General features: G+C 40.5%; 1 protein-coding gene across 1 annotated transcript; it reads left to right on the forward strand.

Annotated features, from left to right (window-relative positions):
- Positions 1-901: 901 nt before the first annotated feature.
- On the forward strand, positions 902-16625 carry glcci1b (glucocorticoid induced 1b). The gene is given in 10 exon segments (XM_088307207.1): positions 902-1060; positions 1187-1564; positions 6117-6265; positions 9773-9862; positions 11227-11349; positions 12122-12247; positions 13162-13363; positions 13490-13610; positions 14971-15193; positions 15196-16625. Coding segments are annotated over 9 exon segments (1380 nt in total). The 5' UTR covers positions 902-1060; positions 1187-1257; the 3' UTR covers positions 15235-16625.
- The last annotated feature ends 13 nt before the right edge of the window (positions 16626-16638 follow it).

Raw genomic sequence — 16638 nt, forward strand, 5'->3', positions numbered from 1 at the left:
GAATAGTTGACCACCAAAAGTTGTATTTTGGCACAAAAATGTTATACCTTTCCCTAAAAACATGCATTGTCACTAAAGCAATGTATTTTGCCATTGAAAGACATTCGCCTCATAAAATGTATGCCACAAAATGACAGTAATTAAAAAAATGCGCACATTTGTTTCTTTTACTCAGTATTTTGTTAAAAAAATTATGCATTTGGGCTGACAACAAAAACTTGGATTTCACTACAAAAATAAATTAATATTGCCCAGATTGATGCACAAATGTAAAAACGAAGAAAATGGGCATCATAAAATGCTCTGAGTGTCCAGAAAAGCAATTAATAAATTTTATTTAAACAATTCATAATTTCCTCTCAACACCAGATGCAATATTTTGCCTGAAAAGCACATTTTGTCCAAGTAACTTTGGGTTGGGGAGTATTTTGGCAGAGACATGCTATATTTGCCTCATATTTTGCCACAAGAGTGATATATTTGGCCTGGAAAGTGGTATTTTCCAGAGGAAATGCAATCAAGTATCCACTAAAATGCAGCAGCAGACCACAAAAAAGTTGGCTCTTGTCCCATTCTTGGCACTAACGTGACCCATTTAGCTGGGGAATTTGAATGGTCTGTCTGTCATTAGAAAACCTCTCAACGATCACCATAGATATGGATGGAAATCGTCAACTATTTTTTAATGATAATACTCTCCATTTTGCCCAGTCGCCATCAAGAACAACAACACGATTACAACCCATGATTACAACTCAGTCGAGCCCTCCTTGCGACGCCATTGGCTACCAACGCGGACGATAGATAATCTCTGACCAATCAGTGGATTTACTGTACATCACCGTCGTCCAATCACAAGCCGGCGAGCGGCCACTTGCGCTCGCCTCCATTAGACGTCAGCTAGTAGTCGAGCTGATTCAAGTCATTTAATAGAGTGGCCGAGATGGACTGCACACATCGTTAGTGGCCTCAGCTAAGCTTTTAAATAAGTTATAAATACAGCTTTAAGCTACTTATATTATGGTTAACGTGCGAGTTTGCATTCGTACATAACTTAAAGGTAAGTTTCACATCAAAACACGTCTCTTTGTTACTGTTTTTCTTCGAGCGCAAGAGTAGAGTACGCGCTCACACGCACACAAAAAGAGGAAGCTAACGTGTTGTGCTAACTCTTCCTCCACTCCAGAAGCTGCTGCTGGTGGCCACACTTTTTTCCTCTCCCTCTTTTCGCTATTAAAAGTCGGCCTCTGCGGAAGGATGTCAGTCCCCAGCAACTCGCTCCAGCAGCCCCGGGTGAGGCGCAGCAACGCGGGTTCCCCGGGCTCGTTCGGAAACGGCGGATGCCGCCTGCACCCGCTCCGCGCCACCGTGCCCTACCAGCTGCTGCGCAGCGGCCAGGGCAGCCCGACGCGGCCGCCGCACAGCCTCCACGGCGGGGCCGCCGCGGGGAGCCGAGGCTCCAGCCCCCCGTCCAGTCCGACTCTCCTCTTGCCAGGAAGTAAGCAGAGACTGTCGCCCGAAAACAAGGACGCCTCCTGCCGCCCGGACTCGCCCGTTTCCAGAGGTAAACAACACATGCAAAAAGTATGTCACGCCACGTTGTAACTCCTCCTCATTTTTTAATGCACTGTTTGTACAAAAACAATGTGTAAACTCAAAAGTCGAACAATTCAAAAACGCGTTTAAGATAAGAAAATAATAAAAACTTGGGAGTTCAAATCATTTTCACCAACTTGTCAGTGTTGCTACCCCAGGATTTGTGACAGGAATAACCATAACAGTGTGACATATGTTGGACACCCATGCAGTACTGTTGGCAGTGTAGTGTTTCACATAAATGACTCAATCCCTTCTCTAAACCTGGTCTGGCTTGTGTTTTTACCACAGAATTTGTAGCAGGAATCCTGATAAGAGTGTGACACCTTTTTTCCTGCTGTTGGCAGTGTCGTGGTTCACATAAATGACTCAATTCCTTCTCTAAGACTGGTCTGGCTTGTATTTTCACCACATGATTTGTAGCTGCAATACCTATAAGAGTGGGACACCTTTTTTTCCTGCTATTGGAGGTGTTTTGGTTCACATAGATGACTAAAATCCCACTACAGGATTTGTAGGAGGAATACTGTTGTGAAGTAATCTGTTAAGACACTTGTGGAGGGTTCTTGGGAGTGTAGTAAGTCCAACTAGTTTGACGTCCCTCTAGCCCCCACACCTCCCAACAGGATTTGTTGTCGAGATCCCAATATTGTTGCGTTCATCTGTTGGACATCTTTGTTAGGGCCGCTGGAAGCGTAATGATTCACATAACTGACTTAAGTGCTTATGTTGTGCAATCAATTCATTCCCTATTCAATAGCTCAGTCCCGGGATGTTGTGCAGCAGCCATGAACATGATGGAAAATGGCAAAATACTGGTCGCGCGGTGTAACGGTGGTTAACACAGCTGTCTCGCAGTCAGGAGGTCGGAGTTTGAATCTCTGTTGGAGCATCACGTATTCAGTCAGGCCTCTCAAAGGCAATCATCAAAGAATATTAATGGCATACTCCCGCGTTCCTCTGACCGGGATGGCCACCTACCTTGATCAGTGTAGCGTGCGCGGCAGGAAATGAGAAGCCGCGCTTGTCTTCTTCTTCCACAACAGGGCGTCCATTTCTCAACTCGGCCGCATGCCGGGCATACTTTGGTTTTCAGAGAGCAGCGACCTCTCACCTCTCAGCCGTGTGGCGTATCGGCGCCACCTGACTGTCAAAACACACCCCAGGGACAGACAATGTAGTCCGCGCACACATGCTACCGTTAGCTTAGCATGTTGCTGGGTCTCCATCTCGTAAAATGTGCATTCTTTTCAGTGTCCCACTGCAACAAAACCGGTACTGTTTTGAAGCTGAAAACCAACCGCGCCAAACCAAGGATGCACTTTCTGCATCACGCAGTGGAAAAGGGTCATAAGTGTCATATTCCGAATGTCGCCGGCATGACATCACTTGCCCGATACAATTTTTTTTTCTGTAACAAAGAGTGTCAACAAAGTGACAGCTCTGCTTGAAAGGCTCCCGTTTCATTGTGGCCCGGTTCAAAACTGCAGAGTCGGAGCGAATTTGAAAAGCGGCGTCCAAATGGTCGATCCGCTAAAACAGCTGCAGGTTTTTTTTTTGTTTTTTTTTATGGCCGTCGCTGGCACACCTCTGTTTTTTCTTGCAGCGACTCGTCGGCGCTTGCTTGTTTTGTTAGAGTCCAACTTGTGTAACGTTGCTAACAATGCTAACAAAGCTAGCGAGCAGTTTCCTGACCAACTGAGGGACACATGCTGAAGCCTTCTCTCATGATCACGGCCAACATTAACAACAAACTCGGCCATTGTGTTTGTTTTTGCATGTTGCACAGTTTTTAGATTTAGGAAGAGTGTTTAAAGTGACCTTTCACGCCCAAAGAGGCTTTATTTCTGTAGAAATAGTCACAACTCTCTAACAAAGACCCCAAGGATCTAAATATATTTGACAAAAAAAATTTAAAACAGTGAATATACAGCAGTACCTTGACATAAGAGTTGAATTTTTTCCACAATCAGCCTTATCAGCTCTCTCATCAATCCTCATTACAAAACAATTTTTTTGTTGTGGGAGGCCGGAACGAATTAATGGTATTTCCTTTTATTTCAATGAGGAGAGATGACTTGAGATGCAAGTGTTTTGAGATGCGAGTGCTTCGAGATACAAGTGTGGTCACGGTATAAATTGAAGTCATACCTAAACCCACCATCAGACTCATGTGCATTTTCCCACGAGTCTGCATGAAAACTTCTCCGCTGTGCTTTTGCTAATTAGCACCACATTTGTTTTCACCTTTTGCTCTGCGTTTATGAAACCACTCGCATCGCCCTGGAAAAGCAGCCGCTATTCATTCCCCGTGTCCACTAAAGGGAAAGTTTTTATTACATCTCCAGCCTGAAAATAATCACTCTTCATCCCCCTCAAAAATCGGGGCGCTTTGATCGTCTTGGCCGCGGCTCATCGGGGGAGATTATTCTGGTCTGGCAAGTGCGGAGACGGTGGAAAATAACCACAATCCCCTGCTCGGAGAGGCCTGGCCGGCCCTGTATCAATATTGATGGAAATGTAGCCCGCCGTCTTTGTTCGGGGAATTGTACTGTAGCCCAGTGAGCTTACTTAGGCCATACCTTTGGCTGGACGGGCCTGTATGTTCTACCAACAATGGCTGCTTGTGTGTAGGAGACAGATAGAGAGAGGGGCGCCTCACGTTTCCAGTGTGTGTTTGTGTATACATATGTGTGTGCAGAGGAGGGACAGAATGTCCAGCATCTTTCGTGCTCATCATATACAGCTCTTGAAAGGGGCCGCATACTGTTCTGTAGTTGCAAGTTGACAACCTTAATGCACTTGTTGTTGCTAATGTCTTTGCGTGCATCAACTATTCATGCGTTGTGTCTGCGAGATGAGTGTAATTGCAATATAAGACAAAGTCTTGGGCTGCCAAGAGAGAAATTAAAGTAAAAAAGACAACAAAAATACATGTTAAAAAATATATATAATTAGTCTAAACGTATAACAATTTTAATAGAAAATATAAAACGACTGAAATATTTGGTGAAAAATCACAATCGTGGAAACATGCAAAACAAGACTTCAACTTTGACCATGAAAAGAAGCAAGGCAGTAATGTGTTAAAAAAAACAAAAAAACATTAAAATTAGAAAAAATATTAACCAAAATAGAGGAATTATTATTACGAGTGTGATGACTAAATATTGGAAATATAAATAAAATTAAAATAAGACAATAACATAAATATTAGATGAAAAATGCGTAAATACTGTATAAGAACACAACTAGTTGTGTATAAGGACACTCAAATTAAAGATATTAAATATAAAAATAAATGCAAATATATGATGAAAAAATATAGCGGAATTTTTTAAAAAAAATGCAAAAATGGTAGACCAAAAAGACACGCATATCACATGATAAATAAACAATTATAAAAAAAATATATATATATATGCACAGCAGGGGACAATCGAGAAACCAAAAACTTTTACAAAAAAAATTAAAAAAAGATCATGATAAAAATACACAAATAATAATAATAAAAAAATGAGTAAAAAATAATATCAAAATAAAAGACAAAAGTATTTGATAAAAAATAACCCTGCCGATTGCAACCAGGCAAGCTTAATGCACTTTTTATTGTCGGGCTCATTTCCATGTGTGCATGCAGTATTGATGCACTTTGTGTTTATGAGCTCAGATGCGGTTGGCATGACATCATGGAACCAATTTAGCTTGGTTGTTTGCTTTGTACTTGCGTCATTGCACAACGGGGTTTTTAGTCCACAGTGAACTTTGGCGTTTTGATGCGACGCCAAATCCCAAACTTTGCTCTCTGCAGTTGTCCGCTTGTGGATGTGCTTGCTGAAGAAAGTCATGGAAGAGTGTTGTTGAAATGTGTGTTCCGTGAGCATGGTGCTATCTTGACTTAAGAGTGCTGCAACCCGTAAGTTTTTTTTTTTGGGTTAGTAAGTTTTTTTTTTTAGGTTACGAGGCTTATGAGGCATTTTGCTTATCGTTGCAAGCCGAAATGTGAGTGACAAGCTACCTTCAGATATGCCGTTTTATTGTGAGGTGGGGGGAAATTCGAGCAATTCAGCTGCTGGCATGTGGGCAAGGAGAGACAAAGTCGTGGATACGCTTTCAGATATTATTTGAATGGTACAAAGAGTCCAAAACATAAATACAAAAAGATCGAGAACACTTGACTTTTTGAAAGCGGGCAAATTTACTCCGGCTTGTGATGTCATGGCTCTTAACTCATTTACTCCCATTGACGGCTAAAGACGTCAAAGCTCCTTTTTTTTTTTTTTTTTTCTTAAATACTCGTCTGGTGGTGAATGAGTTAAATGCACTCATCCGAGACACAAATGTGAATTAGATTTCTTAAAATCAATTTGTTTCTTAACATTTTTTCTTATTACAAAGTAAAAAAAAAAAGATTGAATTAAACTTATAAGTCAAGGTAGCACTCTATAATTATTAACAAAAGGTTTAATTCAGTCCTCTGACAAAGTAAAATTGTATTCTTCCATTATTTCTGTTTCCAGCCGAAAGGTCCAAGTTGCAGATGCGAAGCTCCAGTGCCATCCGACGGACATCTTCCCTGGACGCCATCACTGGGCCGTACCTGACCGGACAGTGGCCCAGAGATGCTCACGGGCCTTACCCGTACTCCATGAAAGACAAGTCCACTCAGGTACACAGAAACCCGTCGAAAACGGACGTGTGTATTGTGTGAATTAGTTTCATGTCGTCATCTGCCGACAGGTTATCAGGGTGTAACCGTGCATTATTTCTGCTGTGTCCAAACTGAACGTGTCTCGATTCAGGTCTGAAGGTGCCTTTTATCAGGTGTGAAAATGTTTTATATCAGATGTGATAATTCGGTGCAGTGGCAACTCAAGAAAGTTTTGCCTGGGGTGGCTGGGGTTTCAGTTAGGGGGCCGTTTGGATTTATATTACTGTGCTTGTGATTATTTCATACAAGGTGTGAAGATTTCATGTGTACATGTTTTAGATTAGGAGCTGTTTTCACAAAAATACATTTAATTCTAAATGAAAATGAACAAAAGCATTGCAACAAAATATATGTCCTTGACACACCACACTATTTAGAAAATAAAACATTAACAAGTTTCATCCATTTAATTTTTTTCAAATTCGACGGGCCGGATTAAAACATTTGACGGGCCGCATGTGGCCCACGCGCCGTAGTTTGCCCACATCTGATCTAAACAATCCGCGCTGAGTAAAGCTCCAGTCCACACATTTGCTGCTGAAATGTGAACTCTCGGTGAAAAGAGCGCGAGCCACTCCACAATCCTTGAACAAATAAGTTTATAAACTTCTCCTCAACGATTGGTCAAAGACCACTTCCTGCTTACCGTGCACAAAAGGACTTTTTTCCCCCCTGAGCTATGCTGGTGGTTTGCACCTGTCCCCCAGGGTGAGGACAAATCCTGCTGCTCACCACCTGGCCCTCGTGGCCCCGTGGAACGCCTTCCCTTTGTGTGACAGAGGGCCCATAGACATGCTAATGGCCCGGGGGCCGAACACGCAACGTCTTTATGAACATAAGGAACCGCCGGAACAAAGGCCGACTCATCAAACAGCTTCGTTTTTTTTTTTTTCTCTCAACGCCCCCGCTCAATTAAAATGTTGCACTCGATACACCACCGCCATGATTGTGCGTCTACGGTACGCTTTGTTGAGGAAATCTCAGGTTGAAGAGATACAATTGGATTACCAAAAGCACATTCCTCAAATATGAAGGCGAGATCAGCCTCCGACATGTGGTCTTTGTCAACCTGCGCACTTTGAAAACAAAACAAAAGGAAGATCTCAGTTGTAGAATACATGTTGGCCTATTATGTAACATCTCGTACGAAATACAATCACACCTATTATAAAACATGTTCAGACACGTTCATGCCTAATATCGTAACTGATATAAAACCTGCTTATGCGCCATCACACCCAATATAAAATATTCACGCACAATATAAGACATTCATTCATTCATGGAATGAAAGGCGTTCACACCTGATTATGTTCATACTTTGTTCATTTGCACCTGTGCTTCAGCACGTTTGCACCTAATATTAAACTCTTTCACGCCGGATATAAACCATGTTCACACCGTGTTTTAAAACGTTCATACCTAATATTAAAATGCGATTACATCTGGTATGAAACCCGTTTTCACCTGGAGTGAAACACGTTTACATCTGATAATTGAAGATTTGTACGGCATGTTTAAATATATAATAAAGTAAACAGGTCACACCTGCTTTTACACATTCACAACTGGTATAAAACAGGTTCACACCACATTCACACCGAATGTAAAATGAAATGAAACTCGTTTTCACATCTTCACTCCTAATATGAATCCTGTGCACACCTGATTATTAAAACACATTCACACCTAATGTAAAAAGAAATGAAACTCGTTTGCACCTAATGTTGAACATTTCCTAAAATGAATCCTGTTCACACCTGATTTTTAAAACGCATTCACACCTGGTTCAAGACACATTCACACCGATTATAAATCATGTCCATGCACATTCTCACCTATTATCAAATGTTCTTACGGAGTTCAAACTCAGGAGAAAGTGTAATACGCATGCCAGGCCAGTAGTTGGCGCTGGAGTCATAACACCAAATATGAAATGCTTCTAGACTACATTCACACCTGATTTAAAACATGTTGACGCATGATATAAATCAAGTTGATTTTTGAATATAAAACACTTGGTATAAAGCTGGATCTTTTGTTTTTCATCTTGACAAAATAGAACAAATTTAGAAGTTAGCACAGAGAAGTACGCCTCAAGAAACAATTCTGGTCTTATTGTTTACATTGAACATGTAAACTTATTCCGGATGTGGTTTCAAACGAGACCGCCCACACACAAAACACACGGACCTCGTATTTTATGGTGGGTACGCTCGCTGATTTTCAGACATGAACAGCAAACAAGCCGGCCTCTTCCTCCAACCAAACTTTTGTGGCGTGCGTGTCCTGGCGTGCAATCTAAACAATCGGAATTCCACGGAAAGCGGCGGCGGTGCTGATTTCCTGCTTTGGATTCTTGAGGATGTCGCCTGCGTGCCGCTCGGTGGGTGGGAACGGTCGCGGGAAGCTTCTATCTGCACTCTGGCTCGCTATCTAGCTTCACGCTTTCTGCTCCGGGCCAAAGGGGCGCAACTCTGACGCCAGAAACTGCGGCTAGGAATTGTCAAAGTACCGTCGTTCTTCAGTCACACAATGAAAGCTTCCACTTGAAGGCATCAGTGTGTCCAGTAACGTGTCTGCGAGCACAAACGAGGAAATGGAGGAATTATGCAAATGTGTGCAAAAAGCTCATTATACCCGTCAAACAAACCCTTCTCGCAGCACACTTTTTATGACCGTGTGAAATGTCGTTGTGTTGGCATTGTGCCGGGTTTCACGCGGCACATTTTATGACGAGTAGACAAGCCTCTCGTTGTCGTACGGGATATCGCGGCGCAACCGACCTCAATGACTTCTTAGTACTTTATTTCTTCTTGTGACCAAGTTGATAACTATTTACTGACGCGTGGTACAAATCAGTTTTCTCCTTTGAAATAAATTAAAATGCCATTTTTGTAATGTGTTTATGATGAAAAAAATAGCTTTTATTTATAAGCACATATTATATAATAATACAATCTATAATGAAGAGAAACGTGAAGAAATAAACTGATTTCGTCTAATAGTAATCCTATTCCGGATTCTCATTCATCTCATTTTGATAAAAGTAGTGATTTACTGCCACCTTTGTTTCCCAAGGGACTATGTTTAAGTGAATTGTGGAGCTTCATTTCGGCTTTGTCGGCATCTTGGTATAAAGGAACTTTGTTGATGTTAGTTGAGGGACTTCCTTTGGACAACAAAAGTGATTTGCCGCCATATTGAACCAAGAAACTATCTTGATTTATGGCCTTACCTTTAGACAAAAGTAGTTCTTTGGCACTACATTGGTTCCGAGGACCTATGTTAAAAAGAGTTGAGGAGCTTCCTTAAGACAAAAGTTGTGCTTTGTCGCCGCCTTTTGACATGCTCTTTTGGTTATCTTCTGGTCATTGCCCTTACATTTTATTGTCATTTTTTGCAAATGAAATGGTTAAAAAAAAAAATGAATGGGTGAATCATTGCGATATTTGTGTCTCTCAGACTCCAGGCATGTGGATGGACGAGGGAGCGGACCAAGGGAATCCTCACCAGAGGTCCGCCTCCTGGGGCAGCGCAGATCACCTCAAGGAGGTACACTCGCTCACCCACTCACTCACTCACTCACTCACTCACTCTCACTTGCTCTTACGCAAACTTTCTATCGCACACTCACTCACTCACTCACTCACTCACTCACTCACGCTCACTTGCTCTCACACAACCTTTTTATCTCACTCTAGCTCACTCGCTCACTAACTCACATTCACACTCTCACTTGCTCTCATGCACTTTCTATTGCACTCTCACTCACTCACTCACTCACTCACTCACTCTGTCGTGTACTCACTTAGTTTCTCTTTAACAGTCTCACAGGCTCTCTTAACTCAGTCTCTCACCTTCACTAACTCTCTTACTTCCTCCCTCTTTCACCACTCTCATTCATACTCTCATGCCGTCACTCTCAAACATTCTGGCAAACTCTCCGCCACGCTCTCATACTATCACTCATTCACTCGTTCACTCACTCTCACCCTCTCACAGTCTCGCATTTACTGTCTCATGGGCACTCCCACAATGAAACTGGCAGCTGCGACGACACGTGTTTTTGTCATTTTCCGCAGGTTTCACTCCACATGCGTCTTTGCTCTGCTCGCGGTCAGCCTTCACTTAATTTTTCCTTTTCCAAGCCGAACACTCTCCGTTGATGTCCAGCTCTAAATTTAACATCCTTCTCTTTGTGAACCAAAACTGCACCACCGGCTCCCATTTCGCCTGATCCCCGCGTGTGTGCTGCATTCAAAGTGCGCCACTGCGCGTGTGGGAGTGCGCAGAGAGAGGCGTCTTTGTGGTGGCGAGCGGTGAAGACCACACCTTTTGTCTGCATAGCACAAGTGCGTCTCTCAGGCCCATAAAGGGCATCCTGTTTTCGTCTGATACAGAAGACAGCCCCCCCAACACGCACACACAGACACGCTCAGTGAACTCAGTTCATCATCAGACGTCAATGGCTGAGTGACGGCATCACCTCCTGCGTTGTTATTGAGTCTTTACGGGTCCAAACAATGTCGATTTGCTAAGAGGTGCCCGTTTGGTGTGGTTTCATGACAAAAAAAAAATGTCTCGGGGTCGTCATATGAGGTCGTGATGATGTAATAGCAAGCAATATGGAACGTCCATGTGATTGCCTTTATTTTGATGTATGACTCGATGTCGTTTGCTACAAATCAATGTTTTGTTACTGTTGGGGACATCACAAAATCAAACAAACTTTTTTTTTTTAACAAAAGCGTGTTTTTGGGTCCTTTATTTCATCATATTAGCTCATTAATTACAACGTAGTAACAGATCGGGAAAGCCATCATCATTGACATCATTTAATGTGGTTTGTTGCTTATTTTTCCTACTTCCCTCTGGTGCCATGTGATTGAATCTGTACCATCATGTCCATCTTCCAGCAGATTGCCAAGCTGAGGCTGCAGCTTCAGCGCAGCAAACAAGGGAGTCGGCAGAGCAAAGAGCGAGACGCCACGTCCGGGACGCCACACGCACAACATGTCGCCGCTGCATGTCCCTCACAGGTGAGTTCAATACACTCGTACCCAAACGATGTATCGCAAAGTTCCAGACCGAGTCCCGGAATAGAAACACTGCCGTATAATAAGCATTCCCTCACATATGCTTGAAAAACATTTGTATTTATTAAAAAAAAAAGCACTTCAACTTTTTAAAGTGTTGTCTAGCGCCTGCGGTCACTCGTGCAGTTCTACAAATAGGATACAAAATGTTCTTGTTTCAAGCTCTTTCTCACTTCCAGCTGAAGTTTGATGTCAAAGTGAAACTAAAAACAAACATTTCTGATTGACAAATTCAGAATTTTAGCCTTTTTTTTGTTTTTTAACCGAGCATCTTTTCTGTTTTTGTGCTCAGGCCCAGCCCCGGAATAGAAAAATGAGTGCCTTGGCGCCATTTTGTGGCTTCTTGGTGCCAAGGAAAAATGTTGAAATGGGGGGGGAGGAGCTTCATTTTTGTCTGGCCGAAGCCTGGTTTAATCGTAAAATTGTGCTTTGGCGCCATCTTGTGGCCTCTCCAGGAATTTGTAAACCTTTTTGGTTGAGCCTGTCAATTATTGAAGAATTTTCAATATGTATATATTTTAAACATCAAAACGTTCAACCAAACGACATTTCTACAAATTTGTAACAAACCCAAATAGAACACACAACAATTCAGACGTATACGCTCGGCTCTGTGGGGACGACGCTTACGTTATGATGCTGTTGCTGTCTGACATCTCATTTCTTCTACTTCATTTTCATATATATTTATGCTTTTTTTGGGGGGTTTTTTCAGCATAAGGGATCCTCTTGTTCTTTGTCCACCAAGTCACTGATCTGCAGAGTGCCGAGCAGCGTGGAGGCCATCAACCACGAGCTGGAAAACGTTTTCATCCGACATGATTGGGAGCACGGCATACAGGTAACACTCATTATGAGCCATATTACTTTTATTATTATTATTATTATTCACACCTTTTATGGATGCAGATTTACAATTAGTCATATGGTCGTCACTGTTTGACTTTCACTTGAGTTTTAGTTTGGTGAAGGACTCTGAATTAGGGGTGATACAAGAATGTGTGTGACTGATTTTCGTTTAAAACAACTACTAAGTACATTGTGGGGGCCTTTTATTAATCTCACAAATAAACAAGCATAAAAAGAAAAAACATCTTCTAAATATCCCTTACGGATGACTTTTTTTTGTCCCCAAAAATTCTGACTATATTGTCGAATAAATCTGATTTTACTCAAAATAAATAAATAAATTGTTTTTTGTTCTTTAAAAAAATTTACTATTTTTGTCAGATTAGAATTTTTCCTCCACCACACACACACACACACACACACACACAAAATTATGTATTTCTAAAAAAAATAAATAAATAAAATCCGTCCTACTTCAATGTAGATTTCATTTTATAAACAAAGCTTTTACTTAAAAACAACATTGAGTTAACCACAGTTATTGATCGCTCGTTAAGTTATATTGTTTTTTGTTTTCTTTAAAAAATATTTTTCAAAACCTTAATACTATATTTGAAAATGTGTCATCATTCTTGAACAATTGTGTTTTTCTTTTTTTCATCTGGGGAAAAATGACTCATTTATTGTAAAATTATGAATTTATTTGTGGAAAAAATGTGCCTTTTATTCACGTGGCATTACAATACGTTCCTGAATTATATAAAAAAAAAAATCTTGAAAAAGCCAACTTTTTTTTTTTTTATTTATATTTTATTTACATTTTTGTATTTTTTGAGCACGGTAATGTGGAGCACCCACGTACGCACACAGCATTTACTCAAGTGTTGTCTCTCGGCCATCCAACAGGCCACCGATGCGGCGGACGGCCGTCGGGCTCCTTTCCCGCTACACCGCTACAGCAACATCGGGGAGACGCGGGACACGGATACCCAGGCCCCCTCCAGCGGAGAGTCCAGTCCGTCCCCCCGACCACGAAGCCCCCTCAGCCCCCAACACCTGCACTCCACAGACGGGAGCCCTTCGTCCTCCGCGGACGATGTGGACAAAGGTCAACAACGCCCATGCGCTACATTATTGAAGCACTATTGTACAGTTATTGAAAAAAAAAAAAGATTGCTTAAAAGTCCATGATAATATCGAATTGTGTTTTAATAATATTTGTTTGCATTTGTAGAAGGCGCGTGTGGCTCTCCGCTGCCCAAATTTGCCACGTCTCCCAAACCCAACAACAGCTACATGTTCAAACGAGAGCCACCAGAAGGCTGCGAGAGGGTCAAAGTCTTTGACGAGATGCTGTAAGTTGACATTTATTAGCTCGTATCATAGCACAACTACTGTGCTCTCCGTCTTGATTTCGCTTTTGAATTGCATTGCCAGTCCAAATAATTTTGCCTGGGAACTTTTAGATTTACACCGTCAGAGAGAAATTCATTTGACAGCAATAATGTTTAATCATTTTAGTGAGTATGTTTCTGTGCATAAACTGGAATGTATCATAAATCTTTTCTTGGGAAAAATATCAGTTTAAGATGTTTTTTTCCTATCATACGACTAATATTTGTCTTTCAGAAAAATACTTTAATTATTACTCGTTTTTGCAAATTTTGCAAATTTTTAATTTGTGAAAAATCTGGTGAAATTTATGCCTTCTTTTGGGACAAAAAAATCGCACACAATTAACTGTGACAAAAATACAAGGATACATTTTTTTCCAAAACAAAATTTTAACTTTTCATAAAAGTGCAACTTTCATAAGAATACAGCTGTTCTTGAAATGTATGCCTTTTTCACAGATTTAGGAATTTATTCTGTAGAAAATGTAAATTTTTAAAATGAAGAAAATAACTTTTTTTCTTGACTAAGTACAATTGTTGAGCAAAAGAATAATGGACAATAACTAAAATAAAAAAAAAAAATCCTGATAAATGAAATCACCCCCCCCCCAAAAAAAATGAACTATTCAATGTTTTATCGAACATTTGAAAATTTTTCATTCTATAATGTAGTAACAAATTACTCAACAACTAATCGACGGTCAGATGAATCGCAAATATTTCATCGTCGATGAATCGTTTAGACTTAATTTAAAATTGAAGAATTTCAGCTTCTCAACAAGAAATCTCAGATTTCTGCAGTCCTCCATGAAAACAGACTTATTATCTTTGTGTTAAATCAAAATAAAACTTTTGCAAACATCCGCTTTTACTTGTTAAAACATTTTTTCCCTTATTTTCTGACATCTTACAGACCAAACCAATAATTGAATCACAATTTGTTTATTGTTTACGCATTGTAGGTTTTAAATAATGTCTGTTTGCTTAATAAAACATGGAATTTAAGTTTTCTTAATCAGATTCATCGATTAATTATCAAAATAATCGACATCTTAATGTTTTATTAAAGTTCGTTGCAGCCCTCAAACAATGTGACACTCATTTTAAAGTTTTTTTTTTTTTTTTTACTTTCCTAATGCTCATATTAATTTTAAAACAAGCTAGCAATATTTCATGTAAAAATGCAAATAATCTTGGATAAAGATTTGCTGTGTTGTGCCTCAATTTTCAGTCTAAAGTCTTCTTGCAACTTGCTCGCGACCAAAATAAGAAAACAAAAAATACCGCATGGGTTTTAACAAACGCTTATTTTTTTCCCAAGGTGTGGCCAATCGAAAGGCTTCCCGCTCTTCTCGTGTCCCGACAAAAACAAGGTCAACTTCATCCCCCGAGGTTCGGCATTCTGCCCGGTCAAGCTGCTCTGCTCGTCCCTCTTCTCGCCCGTGTCCTGCGCCAGCGTCGACGCGAGCGCCGCCGCTCTCCAAGGCAACGACGCCAAGTCTCAGGACTCACCCGACAGGCAGGAAGCGGAGGCGGTCGTCGGCAGTTTGTCGTCAGGAATATAAAAGATGCTGCCACATTATGAACGCAAAAAAAAAAAAAAAAAAAGCTTTGCACTCCGTTAATCAAATCAAGCTCATGTCCACACATTCACTAATATGTTTCAAAACATTTTTTTTCCCACTCGCACGAGTATAGCTAGCATGTAATAAAACAAGCTAAACTGTGCGTCTCTGTTAAGTCATCTTCGTTAGCTAATTTAACTTGGGCTACCACCAGTGCATTTTTGATGAACAAATGGCAAATTAACACAAGCAATTGTTGGTCAGCTGACACCTTCATTTGTACACAATAATGACTTAATCTCTTAAATTTACCACTTTATTCGCATGAGATTTTGTCTAAATAAACTATCCCCATGACTTTTTTCCTAAGGAAAAAAAATCTTCGGTAATAGGCAAAGTTGAAAAATTCAGGTGCTTCTTCCAAGATAACTAATTTATTTTTATTTTATTTTTTTAAAGTGGGGTGGGAGGAAAATTACTACCCTCATTCCATTTTTTTCTGAAACAAAGTGGAAAAATATTCTGGAAAGATAAAGATTTAAATAAAAAAAATAAAAAGAAGCAGCTGAGCCCATCAAGACAAAAGTTGTCGAAAATGTATGAAAATATTTGTGTTTATGTGGGCATGTCCATAGCCAGGCTTCTACTTCCTGTTTTTTTTCCCCGCTGCTCATGGAACTCGAGTCTGGACTGCTGCTTTCTATGACAACAAACATTTCAGACAAAGCTTCGTGCTGGCCAATCAGCTTCTTAGTAGACAACAACACTGCTGCTCTTGTTGTTCTACGTGATGGGATGACATGAGTAGTCTCACTTGTAGTCTTTTTAGGACATTTTTATAATTTTCTTTTTAATGCGAGTGACCAAAATCGTTTTTGCCTCCTTGCCGTTTTTTTTTTTTTTTAAAACGACAAATCTCTTTTGACCAATGAGAACACGATAAACCTGTTGACGCATTCCACAGAGGTCATGTTGCATCATGGGTAATCACGGATGTTGGCGCCGCCCCCTTAAAGTGACAAATGTGTTAAATGGACCAAAGCAAAGAGCAACAAAACAATTGGATGAGGGAGTGACGGTACCTGTGTGTGTGTGTGCGCGCGGGTGTGAAACTTTTTGTTTTGGATTAAAAAAAATAAAAATTCTCCAGCCACAGTTTTAAGGAGTGTTAGTGCCTCCCAGAAAAGAAAAAAATGAATTGTACTTTGGACTGAAGTCTTATTTTCTCCAGAATATGTATGAATCTTATACAGAAACAGTTGGAGTAATATTGTTTTCCAAGAAAATAAATTGAGAAGAGTCAAATGTGTCAAAAATGCATATGTATTTTTCTTTAAAAAGGTAATCTTGTTAGAATCAAAATATTTTGTAAAGTTAACTTTTTTTCCAAGAGAACAAAATAATTTGTGAGCTGTTTACGAAAA

This window comes from Idiotropiscis lumnitzeri, chromosome 10 (assembly GCF_059441095.1).
Source record: "Idiotropiscis lumnitzeri isolate Australia: NSW breed Sydney's pygmy pipehorse chromosome 10, RoL_Ilum_1.0, whole genome shotgun sequence".
NCBI lineage: Eukaryota > Metazoa > Chordata > Actinopteri > Syngnathiformes > Syngnathidae > Idiotropiscis > Idiotropiscis lumnitzeri.